The 13097-nt window shown below is 39.6% G+C and overlaps 2 protein-coding genes across 4 annotated transcripts; one reads left to right on the forward strand and one right to left on the reverse strand.

The window, feature by feature from the left end:
• Positions 1–242: 242 nt before the first annotated feature.
• Positions 243–8087, reverse strand: LOC142963256 (septin-8-A-like). Of its 3 annotated transcripts, none has more exons than XM_076103995.1 (10): positions 7965–8087; positions 6186–6300; positions 5884–6079; positions 5123–5309; positions 4877–5038; positions 4541–4637; positions 4224–4392; positions 3321–3453; positions 3030–3217; positions 243–917 (listed from the first exon to the last, which is right to left on the reverse strand). In XM_076103995.1, exons 1-10 carry the CDS (start codon positions 8031–8033, stop codon positions 863–865), a joined length of 1371 nt encoding a protein of 456 aa, XP_075960110.1. In that variant the 5' UTR covers positions 8034–8087; the 3' UTR covers positions 243–862. The 3 variants fall into 3 exon arrangements, with proteins under 3 accessions (XP_075960110.1, XP_075960111.1, XP_075960112.1); XM_076103996.1 differs by having other exon boundaries at positions 243–1907; XM_076103997.1 differs by lacking the exon at positions 7965–8087 and adding an exon at positions 7584–7904.
• On the forward strand, positions 7630–11340 carry sowahab (sosondowah ankyrin repeat domain family member Ab). The gene has a single exon (XM_076103992.1). The coding sequence runs from the start codon at positions 9073–9075 to the stop codon at positions 10444–10446; it is 1374 nt and encodes a 457-aa protein (XP_075960107.1). The 5' UTR covers positions 7630–9072; the 3' UTR covers positions 10447–11340.
• The last annotated feature ends 1757 nt before the right edge of the window (positions 11341–13097 follow it).

Genomic DNA, 13097 nt, shown 5'->3' on the forward strand with positions numbered 1-13097 from the left:
GCAAAATTGTTGGTGAATATTTTAGAAAAATGTGCAGGATTTCTTAAAATTTCATATGTTGTTGTTTGTTATAAACCAGGCATTGTCACACCATTCTGCCTCTTCTGTTTTCAAAAAAAGGCGTTTACTGGCAGGTTTCTGGAACAGTCTGGAGGGACCATGAACCTGCTGAGACTAGCCTTACTGTCCACAACCCGTGGACCCATTTTCTGTCTTACAGTACAATTATGGAGAGAACGAGGCACGTTTTCAAAAGTATTTATTACATCAGGATATACAAATCTGCAAGTGCTCCCACACAGACCCACCATATAGATATACTGACATGAAGAGATTTAATCCTGAATTTATATACATCCAGGCTGAATGAAATACTTCTAAGTAGATATTTTTGACACAACCTATGGATTGACATGTTTGCATGATAAGACACCTTTTTAAATGATTAAATATAAGGTAATATTTGTATCATGACTGATTTAAAGTGCTTATAAATCATAATATAATGTATAATCCGTACAACATTTAACAGCAATATCATGTCACTTTGTAATATATATGTCACAGTGTAAATCGTCATCAGTCGAAAACTACAAGCATAACATGGCGGATAAATGAAGATTGCACATTTAGTACAAAAACTGAGGTTTTGGCAATGATCTTTTAATACTTTTAGGAATGAAGGTTGGGAGCCATGCAGAGACCATGCTACACTTAAAGGAGAGGTTAGTAGACATGGAAGACTTCAGGCTGAATAACTTCCAGGGATGTTAAGTGCATTTCTATAAAATTGTTATTTCACATTGTAAAAATAATACACTTGATTGCTAATCTGTGATCTTTTGATGTTGTAGAAAGTCTTCTAATTCAAATTCCTTCCTGAGGTTAAGGAGCACGCAGATGGAAGACTAAAGAAGCTATGAAAAGGAAAGAAAAACCATGTTATTCATCCAGACAAAGTCATTAGACAAACCTCGGCAAGATGAGAAATATTGAAATTTAGTGCAAATGGTAATTAGGTTTCATGAGCAGTTTGTTATTTGTCCCGTTTGCTTCCACTGAGGGAAGGCAAAATCACAACTGAAACTTGAATTAAATGGATAATGCTTTTACAGAAACACAAAATCAGAAAACGATGTTTCGGTGATAAGTGAAATATGAAATGCTTTGTATCATACAAATGACTGACGTGAGGGGAAGTCACAGAGAACTAACTGAGAGAGTTTAAGAGGAAAGGTTCAGCTGACAAAACACATGAACTGATGCCGTGTTTGGTTTTCCATTGACATTATTTATTTGAATATAAATAATGGCAACATATTTGCTCATTTTCAGACTCACTGTAAATTAATTCCATTATTTTCTTTATAACTTTGCATAGAGTAGAGTGGGGTTAGACAATTCAATTATCTTCTACTATCTCAAACTACCAACAATTAAAAAGAACAAGTATCAATAATCATATGTACATTATTAGAAATTCAGTGCTAAAAACCCTACTGGAGACATTCAACTTGCCAATCATTGCACATGTTAAAACATAACATAACTCACAGTCATCGCTTCGATTCAGTCGGTGACTAAAAGTCTCATGTTCTATGACAGGACATGAACACACATTCATGGCAAGAACATAAAACAACACAAGCTACATGTTATGAAAACACTCCATGGATTGTGTGTCTAGCAGAGTCAGCATTAGGGACAAATTAAACACACTGAGCAAAGCTACCTTTTTGATCCATAAATATACAGTGGCTTATAGCCATCACATATTTCAGGCTGACATACGAGTCGGTCAGTAATGTCAGATATGACATTACTGACTGACACTCTCACTCTCTCTCTCTTCCAATGCGGATGGCAGACACATTCCAGGTTCCCTGGATGTTTGATCCATAAATCAACTGAAAAGGGAAAAGAAATAAGACAGAATATGGGAAAAAGAAGAAATGAAGGATTTGAGGAATAATGAATGAATGAAAAGAATAAATGAATGAAATGGGTATGCAACGGTATTGTGGTTGGAACTTCTTTTAACATCCATAGACCATCATTTTAGGCTATGTTAAAAGTCCAGTCCAGTTTTTGACATTTTAACATTTAAATCAGATTGTTAAAAAAAAAAATAAATAAATAACTTGTGGAAAGCAATTTCTCCAAATGGGATTAAGGCCACATGAATAGGTGAAATCAGAAACTGAATTTGTAGAAATGTTTCTCAATCTGACCACTCAAATCAAGAGTTTAAACTCTCTTTAAGGTCATATCCAACAAAACACATGACGCTGACTCCAGAGCACAGCTAACCAACCATGAGTTCACCACCAACAATGGTTGCATATACAAATCAATGTTTTCCTGTCTGGTGAGACAGACAGGAGAACATCAGCTCACTGTTTTGTTTGCATCCTGTAAAAACACACCACCCTTCAACCAAAGCAGATATCTGTAGATAATCTGTGCATGTACGTTTTGAGCGTATATAATTGATCCCGACATTTAATGTTGCCACCTGCAGAAATGACTACGGCTCTATGTGGGATGTCTAAGTGTCATCAGTGTTGCGCATGGTGTGAGCATCGGTGAGACCGGTGGAATGAAAACAGAAGTGCCCCTGCCTGAGATACAGTCTGGCAGGTCAGCCTGCAGAGACATAAGCATCAGGCTGTGTCATGCAAGCTGTGGCCCTCTCCGCTATGTCTGGGCACACGGTGTCAGTCTGAATCTGTCCACGTATCAGTTTCTGAGCCAACATGGCTTCTGGGAAAATAACAGTATCTCATTAATCACATTGTACACCTTCCCCCCTCTGTCCGATCAACTCCAGACTGGCTTAGAGAAGACACGTCCAAGGCTTGTGAATATAATATATGTGTGATATTTTAACAAATTAATCATTATTTGTCTGAGCGGTTTTTAGTGTTACTATTTAGCGGGTTTTACCGCATGGTCTGACAACAACGGTGTATGAAAGGAACCACTTGAGCAGCACAACAAATCAAATACACACAGAAGCTTTGACTTACTTCTTCTTGTCTTTGTCCTTCTTGAATGGTTGTGAGCAGCCTTGGAGAGCCTGTCCCATCAGCGTCTCAGCTGCAACCTTTCTTCTGTTGAAGGCGTTCATTTCCTCCTCCAGTTCTCGTCGTTTCTCCTCCAGATTCTTCCTTTCTTCCTGGTGCATCCGCTTGAGCTGCTCAAACCTCTCATGAAGCTAGAGATGATGACGATGATGATAAGACAGGAAACAATGTGAGACAGACCAAATATGGTGTGTTTTGAATGAGTAGTTATTTTACGATCATGTCAATCCTCACCTCTTTCTCCTTTTCTTTCAGCTCAGCTTCTGTCTCCTTCACTTTGTTGACAAACATCTGTCTCATTTCTTCCTCTTTGTGCTGCAGATCCACGAGGAACTCCTTCCTCTTGGCTTCGTATGTGTCATGAAGGCTGAAAATCAGAGTAAAAGCAATGTTAAGATCAGTCCAAGACCTTATTGGACATGAGTCATAACTGGAGCAATGAAACCAGCATGTTAAACACGACCCATTTAGATTGAAGAGAACAAGAGATGATATGGTCAACATCTGACCTGACACTTGATCAAAATGCTGTTTAATACGGATGTGAACTGGGAACATTTTAAATTACAGTGTCACAAAACAATGTACTTCAACTTACAAAACATTAGACATAAAACATTAGAGTAAATGATAAAGCTAGTAGTTAAAAGGGACTTTACAAACAAAAAGGTGTATAAATAGCTGGTTCAACCTAATCCTGAACTCCATCTGAGGTAAAGCAACTGACATATCATGTGACATTTCATGAACACAGGAACTGGAGTTACTCTAGTTTCTCGCCTATATTAGGAAAATGAGAGTGGCTAATCTCTGAATGAATTCATGAAGGCACTTAAAAAGGTTCAGATGAGTCAAAAATAGAACCAAATACAATCAATGATTTATACTGATAGTTAAATAATTAAACTAGAGTCTAAATTGACACATAAAGCTTTTCCTTTAAGCTCTAATTGGTTGATGAAAAGGGAAAAATCTCATCCTATTCCAAATCAAATAAACATAGGTTTTAATATGGCGTTCATTAACCAAGTCATTCATCAGCACGGTTTTTACATCATAAGAAAACAGTTGTGTTTTTGCAGTCCCACTGAGGTAAGTTGTCCAGATGCATTACATCACTGCTCCCCCTAATTTCACCTGAACGACTGGCTGTCCGGGTCTGTGTCCTTGAAGCCCATCTCTTCTAGCTTGCAGCGACGGTAGAGCTCGTAGTGTCGAGCGTGTGTTTGCTCCCGGAGATCCTCCATGTTCACACGCAGCAGCATCTCCCTCAGCTTCACAAAATCACAGTGGTTTTCATTCTCCACTGGAAAAAAGAAAAGAAGCTTGGTCATTTTGCACTGACTGAAAATCTGAAATGAAAACCCGTGCTCATAAAAACTGAGAATCATGATATCATGTTTATATCTTTTTGGGGCTTTATGATGCTTGTAAAATCACTTCAGCCAACTCACCCTGTACTGATCCCCAGGGGTACAGCCTTGCTTTCACCATCTTGTTTCCCACTTTAACGTCTTCTAAACTCCCAACCACAGCAAAGGGAAGATGAGTCTGTAATGTATAGTAGTGAAATTGTTACAATATGTTTAAAATGATACTACTGTTGTTATGTCCGGGATCTCATTCTGCTATGAAGATATGCTTCTGAATATATGTCGACTGTGGATTCAAATTGTGGTTTTCATTGTTACAATACCAAAAGATGGGTGTCGGCTTAAGAATACAGTGGAGGAGAAAGTGAGAACATTATCTTAAGTATTGTATTAAGTCTTTGTGTTTCTAGGACTCACATTCATGGAGTTGTTTATCTCTGCAACAGCTTCATCCTCCGTGGGGAACTGATAAATCTGTACTCCATTACTGACCAGCTCACTCATAATCTTGATCTTCAATTTGTCCAGTTCGCTCTTGGAAACCGTGTCTGCCTTTGCAATAACTGGGATGATGTTCACCTGCATGGAAAAATCATAATATGAGGGACGGACTGAGGAGCAAGTTGACTGCTGAAAATACACAGTAAAAGATTCTGTATTCACCTTGCTGTCCAGTTTCTTCATTGTGACGAGATCAAGAGACTTCAGGGAGTGTCCGGTGGGAGCGATGAAATACAGGCAGATGTGGATTCTTGTGTCGTGGCAGTTAAATAAGGAGCGTTTTATTTTTAGCTCCTCCTCAAGATACCTTTCAAACTGGGTATCAATATACTCAAGAATGGGTTTATAGCTGCACAGAGAGAAACAACACAAGACATAAAACATGAGCATCATTATTTTATCCTTACATGCATGAACAATAAACTGTACATTGCTTTCATGTAGTTTGAGGACATGTTAGTATTCTGGCTACAAACTCTGCAACTACAGCCTCGCAGCCAAGAATGTCTGCTTTTTCTACTCCCTGCTGTTGGAGCACTCAAATGTCTATTGAGATTGCATTAGTTCTACCACCCATTCCCATATTTCCTTCCTTCCCACCACATTTGCATGCCAGAAACTGGCCAGATCTCTTCCTCAAGTCCATACTGTGTAAGTGTGTTGGCTGCAGGACCAGAGCAAGGGCGGAAAAGATGAATAGCTGGTGCTGAACTAACCAAGAAAGATGTCTACGAAGTTTTAAAGATCAGTATTAAAACAGCACTAAAAATGCATGTAAAAGGTTTTCTATAACATTTTAACAACATTGTATATTTCCCTTCCATCATGCAGGACAGTTTTATACATGTTTTAAAATATGTTTCTCTCTCTGGGAAGCATTCAGTCAAACTGAAAGTCAAATAAACATCTCCAAGAATCTGTACCTTTGTTCTTTGTTGATCTGGTCTCCAAACCCGACAGTGTGCACAGTGGTCAGCTTGAGGTTGACGTTGCTCTCCTGCAGATCATAGGTTTGTGGGCGTAGCTGTACCTCAGTCTGATAGTGGCTGGCTTCCTCATTTTCAAATGTGGTATTGAAAAGAGTGTTCATTAATGTCGACTTGCCGATCCCTGTCTCACCTTTAATAAAGAAGAAATGACACATGGTGAACAGAGATGACCATTTAAATTCCCCAGAAATGCGTGACGTTCATAGCACTAACTTTGCTCCTGGGGTCAGACGTACCTACGCAGAGGATGTTGAAGCAGAATCCCTGTGCGACTGATTTACTGACCAACTGATCTGGAAGACTGTCAAACCCCACATGACCTCCGAGCTCCAGGTTTCGCTTTTCTTTGTGCTGAGGTATTCGGAAAAACAGGAAGAACAACGAGGTTAAAGAGCCCCTTCTGTCAGATCCCATCTCCGCATTCTGCCTTCAAGCTTAAAGCATTCTTTGCAAATGAGGTCTCATCTTTCCACTTAACACACTGAATAGTCCAACCTATAAAAAGGTTCTGTCTCAATATCACAAACCAAATTCCTCCTTTAGAGACGCGCTAATCTGAAGAGAAAACAAAAAGCTGTGAGAATCACATGAGTTGTGCAGCACAGATGTCATTCTTTACACTGTGTGTCCTGTGTCTGTTTATGAAGCTTAGCCATGAGTTCAAAGCTGCTGACAGTAACGGTTTGTGATTATTTTCAGGGCTGAAACTTATTTATTACAAATATTTGCATCATTGATTAGTCTGTTGATTAACAGATAAGATATAATAGATAGATCGTAAAAGAATAGCCAAAAAAACTCTTTCAGAGCCCAGAGTTACCTCTTCAGATTGCTTGTTTTGCTTAACCAACTGTACAAAACCTAGATATTTACATTTTTGAGAAACCAAAAAATTGTCTTTTGCTCTATAAATGATCTAAATGGTTAATTGATGGTCAAAATAATTGCTGATTATTTTTCTGTTGATCGACTAATGGATAACAGTTGACAGCACTGCGTTTACTTGTGTTTGAAGACTTGATTCAAGCTAATAAAAACATGATTAAACTCACTGCACATATCTTCCAACCATCATACTGTGTATACTTTCCGTTTGAATCTGAACATAATAATACATACTATATAGAATGTATATTTTGCCCTGACTATACACTGAGAGGTATTTTATCCCTCCAATACCAGACACATCCTGATTTACTGGCATCATGCAAAAGGCTCAACATGAGGACCAGGATGTGTTCAATACAACACTCATCCGTTTCTGTCCCTCTCTCTCTCTCTCTCTTCACACACACACACACACACACACACACACACACACACACACACACAAAGAGCTCTTTATCTAAATGTTTCACAGGGATGGGAGGAGATCCAAGCTGCTGGCTGCCCTGCTGGTACCCATAACTCCCCTTCACAGACAAACACACCACCTCAACTTAACAAAGTCTTCCATCATTTGAAACCTGTGAACGGTACACCTAATACAAGGCACGTACTGTAGGCTATGGTGGCTTTTTAAATAAACACATTTCCACGAATGACACGTTTGGCTAATCCATCATTTTGAGGAGCTATAGCTGCCACTTTCGGAGGCTGCTGCTTATGTTTATCCTCTTAACTTCGTGTCTTACTGCCTGCTGTCCTGCGTTTCGTTTTAACCGCTTGTTCCCGTCAATTCAGCACCCGCGTACACCTGTCAAGTGTTGCTGCACACGCGTCGTGCGGGTTTCTGCCGCACAGTTGGATGCCTAAGTGCGCCTCTTTCTCTGCACGGCTCCACGGATAGCACGCAATCATACGGGACGACGATGCATCGTTTTTCAGCTGAAACTCCGTCTTTACTCCGCGTCATTAGACATAACAAGCCGTCTCAACCCCGCAGCGGACCGCGTCTCATTACCATCACCTTGCTCTCACATACACCTGGATGCTACGCTAAGTTCATTTTCTGCTCTGACGACACCAAACCACGAGACACTGCAGGCCGCCAGACAGCACAGCATCATACTTACTGCGAAAACGTCTACATCATTGGCCGCCATCGTCAGAAGTGGCTGCGTGCAGGAATTATCTGTCTTCATCCAGACCTGCTCTCTCCACGCAGTGCTTTCAATATGGCCACTTGGAGGCAACACCCCCTCTGTGCTGGAGGGCGACACTGCATCAGCTGAAGCGTTCAGCCTTTATAACTCTGAGAGAGTTTAGTGTAAGATACCTTTTGTTTGTGTGTTTACTTCGACAGATTAGAGCTTTTGTCAAGGAAAGGAGCATTTATCACATAAGTAGTAGGCTGGGCTGTAGTAATAGCTTAGTTTGTAACAGATTATCTCCATTTTTTTCTCCCCTATTTCATACTCCACTACATGTATTTGACAATTAATTGATTTTGAAGATGAAGATTTTACAAACAACATGTATAACTAACTGAACTTTCTAAAATTAGATTCACATACCAGTTACAGCAGGTTGACAGTAATGCATGAGTAATATTCATCTAATAATATACAGAACCCTCTGACAGGGGGCCATTATGCTACTTGAGTATTATTAATACTTTTACTTTTGATACTTTAAAGTACTTGGCCAACAAAGCTGATTCTGGTTCTTATCAAATGTCACAAGGAGTTCATGTATGCTTACTGTAAATATATATCTTGAGAAAATATCAGTTAATAACGTGAAACACTATTTGTTTAGGCTAAATGACAACAATATGAAAATAAAGTGTTGATATGCCTTACAGAAAATTTATTTTCTGTGTTTAAAATAAACTCAACATATAATATACAAATATACTCTAGTATAATTCCAGTATAATTGATTTTTTTTTTTACAATGGCCATTTTTTAAAATTAATTACTCAATGTAAACATACAAACAACTACAATAATAAATGTACAGTTCGTCTTTAGTCTTTGTTTTATCGGCTGTGGTATTGATCCACGTTTAAAGCTCAGCGTTTAACGGGAAGAGACATCACACACAAGAACGGGTGAGTTCATTTGGCGAGGCGCCGGAAGCAGCAGGTTGGAGGAGGACCACAGAGAGGGGAGCACGGACAGAGAAGAGAGTATCCCCCTCCCCGAGCGTTATCTAAAATATCTGTTATATATTTACAAAATGGCTTTGACCCAAGAATCTCTTTTGTCTTTTTTACTGGAGCACGGAGGCAAAGTGAAGAACTCGGAGCTGCTGAACAACTTCAGGAGACAAATCAACGGCGGCGATCCCGCGGAAAAGCAGCACAATAGGGATCTTTTCAAGAAGTCGGTGAACAGCGTCGCTGTGGTGAAGCAGATCGACGGGGTGAAGTTTGTGGTTGTGAAGAAAAGGTACCAGGACTTTGTTAAGGAGGCGGCGCATGATGAGACGCAGATGGACGACAGTCTCTCGAGCCAAAATACCAGCTTTTCGTACACATCTCCTCCTCGAGCCGAGTCCGCGAGGGCGATTTACTCTGACATCGAGAACAATAACAAGTGCTGTGCCTCGAACATAGATGGCATATATTATAGTGAGTCTTTGTGGGGTATGCAGGAAAGGAGGCCGTTATCAAGAGACAGTAGTAGTGCGGATACGACCACCGTTAAAGTCCTGAATATCCCCGGAGATCAGGCGAGCAGAGCGAGGACATCTGGAGCTGTGTTCGCCGTCATAGCAGTAACATCCCCCACGAGAGACTCTGCACCAGGTACACAGGACGGGTCACATTCCCGAGTGCATCCGGATTTAACGTGGGACAGCCCAATCACGTTGGCCACCAAAGTGCCAACTCTGAATCCTAACTTTCCAGCTTGCAATGAGGGGTCACAAAGTGACTCCCGGTGTTGGGAAAACAGACTGACAGAGGACGTGCAATCCACAGGTTTCCCCCTGGCCAGGCCCCAAAGCAAGAGAGATGATGCAAAGTACTCAGAGTCAGTGCCTCTGGAGCCATTAGCTCATGAGTGGTTGGTAAAGTGCGCAGCCGGACTGTGGGGACAGATCTATGGTTTGCTGCTGCAGGACACGCGCTTGGCACAGAAGAGAGACTTCATGTCAGGTTTCACAGCGCTGCACTGGGCTGCAAAGACCGGCAACAGCGAGATGATACACAAGCTCGTGGACGTCTCCAGGAAAAGAGGCACTTACGTGAACGTCAACAGCAAAGCACATGGGGGATACACGCCTTTACACATCGCAGCCATGCACGGGCGCAGTGGCGTGATGGTTTTGCTCGTGCAAAGCTACGGGGCGAATGTAAATGAAAGAGATAATGACGGCAAGAAGGCCTTCCATTACCTCGGCCATGGGGTGTCAGCGGAGGTCAGAGCACTTATGGGAGGACTGCAGCAGAGCAAGTACAGGGAGAAGACAGAGGAGGACGAATACAGAGAGCACTCAAAGGGCTTCAACACGATTAGTAAACTGTTCCAGCCTCACAAGAAACAAAAGACAGCAGCTAAATGTGCTCATGACGGGGGAGAATTACACGGATCACAAAAGAAGCTGTGAGATGGAAAACGATACAATTGTGGTAGAAAATACTGTCTTAGTTTGTGTATTATGATAATATTAGAACAACGTAAACCATTTAGGTCACTTAAAGTCTATAACTGAATTACATATGTGTCTCTCAGTACTTATTGCACCTCTCTTACAGTGTTTCACTGCTGGATGTGCAGTGATTCTTTCTTTAGTTGAATTCCATGTATTAACAATGAATATGTTATTTTGAACTAATATAATTTATTTTTCTTACTAACAACACCAACAACCACTGATATTCACACATGTATTCCTTATCTAATGTGTAATACATCTGCATCATGTAAAACATGTGATATCAACACTGATGTGAATCATGTCAATGCTTCTTGCTTTTGTGCACAGCAGATCATGTGTTTATGATATTCTGATCAGCAAAAATAAAGTTATCTGCAAACCAGGTGCAGAGAAAACATTGGATACCTTTGTAGAAAAATAGTAGTAAGGTTTTTGAAAAAGCTACGGTAACTCTAAACTTAAGTAAAAGCAAAGGGGACCTTTGTGGGGGCCACTTGTGCAAAGCAGGCCACCAGACTGGGTGGTGGAATGTCTCCTTTATCAATCTCTTTGTGAACTTGGGCTGTAATGGAGGAGCAAGGCCTCCCTTTGTGGGACAACATGGGTTTCATGCTGTGACCTAATGTGGTAAAACAAATATATAAATAGGTCATTCTAAGCTATGCCCCAAATCAATCATTTCAGTATTGATTTGACAAGATTTCTGCCAAATATACGTGTTTCCATGATTTCCTATTAACTGCAAAAGAGAAGCCAAAGATTAAATTGTAAGGTGTGGTATTTTTTTTTAAATGGGAAAGAAATAAACTTTATGGGGAAAACTAACAACCCCTTTAAAAACTATCTTATTGGTCAAGTTGTCATTGATGAATGAATTACCTTTTTCCCAGATCAGGAATGCTGCCTTTTTGTGTACTGTGTGTCCTTAACTGCTCCTGGCAGAGTCCCAGATGACATGAAAAGTGTTGGAGCTCAGACAATGAAGCCATAAGCAAAACTGTGCCAGAACAGTGTCCTTTGTCTCGTTATCTGGAAAAGACGCTGCTTGCATAATGATCCTGACAAAGGACAGCTGCACTCACACCAACAATTCAACAAAGTAGACGGCATTGTGTTACATCCCACCACAAAACTTTGCATAGCAACTGAAATATCATGGATGTGTATCTAGGCTCCAGGTCTGAATCATTTCCTGTCAGTACAAAATTGAAAAGTACATAATTTTGTGGTACAAACTTAGCTACTTCAAATCAGTGTAATATTTAGATTTGTAGTAGTAGGTGTGTAGCTGAGACACACCATGAGGGCTAATTACAGCTATTTCCACTACATAACATGAGCATTGCGTTGTCTGTATTCATCATATGCCTTCATTTTGAGTCAGGACCTCTTGATACATCACATTACATGCTGTTTAGTATATCTTCGATGATTTTTACAGATAATGGGCAATGTTGTGTCCCTTTATTTGCTCTTCATATTTCAGGCCAGGGCAGGCTTGCTCGTATTCACAGTTTAAATGGTCACTGAAGTAGTTAGCAAACAGGATTTTCGTGGGGTCAGAAAGCCTATATTGGTAACCCTAATTCTAACTTGTCCATATTGAACTGTTTATGTTATAAGATTACAAAGTACAAAAGTTAACAGTTTAAGAAAGATAATGTGTAATATGAGCTTGAGAAAAAAATGGTGGATGTAATGTCTGCCCTCTAGTGGTCAGCAGCTTTACAGTAGCTGTGCTTCTGTCATTTTTTAGGAGTGAACAGTGTTGAGCTATTTTCTATAAATTGAGACGGAACATTATAACGTTATGTTACCTTCTTGTGAGCCAATCTTGCACATCTGGTCTGAAATCATTACACTAGGACAAATAATATTATATTAGCGATGCATAAGTCTATCTTCCCTAAACTTTAAGTTGGAGAAATTAACGTTACATATTAACTTTAAACCAACATGGCAATATTAGTTAGCAGCTTTCGCATTAAATGTTAACATTACCGCTAACGTTAGTTGTTAGAGGTTTCAATTTTCAAACTAGTTAACGTTAATTAACATTAGCATATTATCTAACTTTGCTTCTCAGGGTTGAGTAACACAAAACTCAATTACATTAGTCATACTAAAGAAATAAAATAGAATATTTGATGCCTAAATATAAAATATGAGTTATAAATGATGTCAGTAATGGTAAAGTTTAGCTATTAATATAGCATAACGTTAGCTTTAACGTCATTTGTAGACTAATTAGTTACTCCCAACAATCAGAAACTCATCATTATTACTTTTCTTTTTCACCAAAGACGGACAGTTGATATTTCTAAACATATCTCCAAAATAGCAACACAGGTTTCTTTAATAGCAGACAAAATAATTGGGTTTTCTTTGTAAAATACAAGGGGGCATTAATACAACTCTAACTAAAATAACTAACAACTAACGTTATACTTAAGTGGTTAAATTGACTGGAAATAGCACCGAATGTTAGTCTTCAAAATAAAAGCATAACATCTGTCACCATAAAGGTCCTTATATTTTATGTGTGTATCTATGCTTCTAAAATGTGGTTAAAAATAACTTTTTGTGATTTTGCTCTTTAA

This window comes from Anarhichas minor, unplaced genomic scaffold (assembly GCF_050575085.1).
Source record: "Anarhichas minor isolate MPS153535 unplaced genomic scaffold, ASM5057508v1 ptg000028l, whole genome shotgun sequence".
NCBI lineage: Eukaryota > Metazoa > Chordata > Actinopteri > Perciformes > Anarhichadidae > Anarhichas > Anarhichas minor.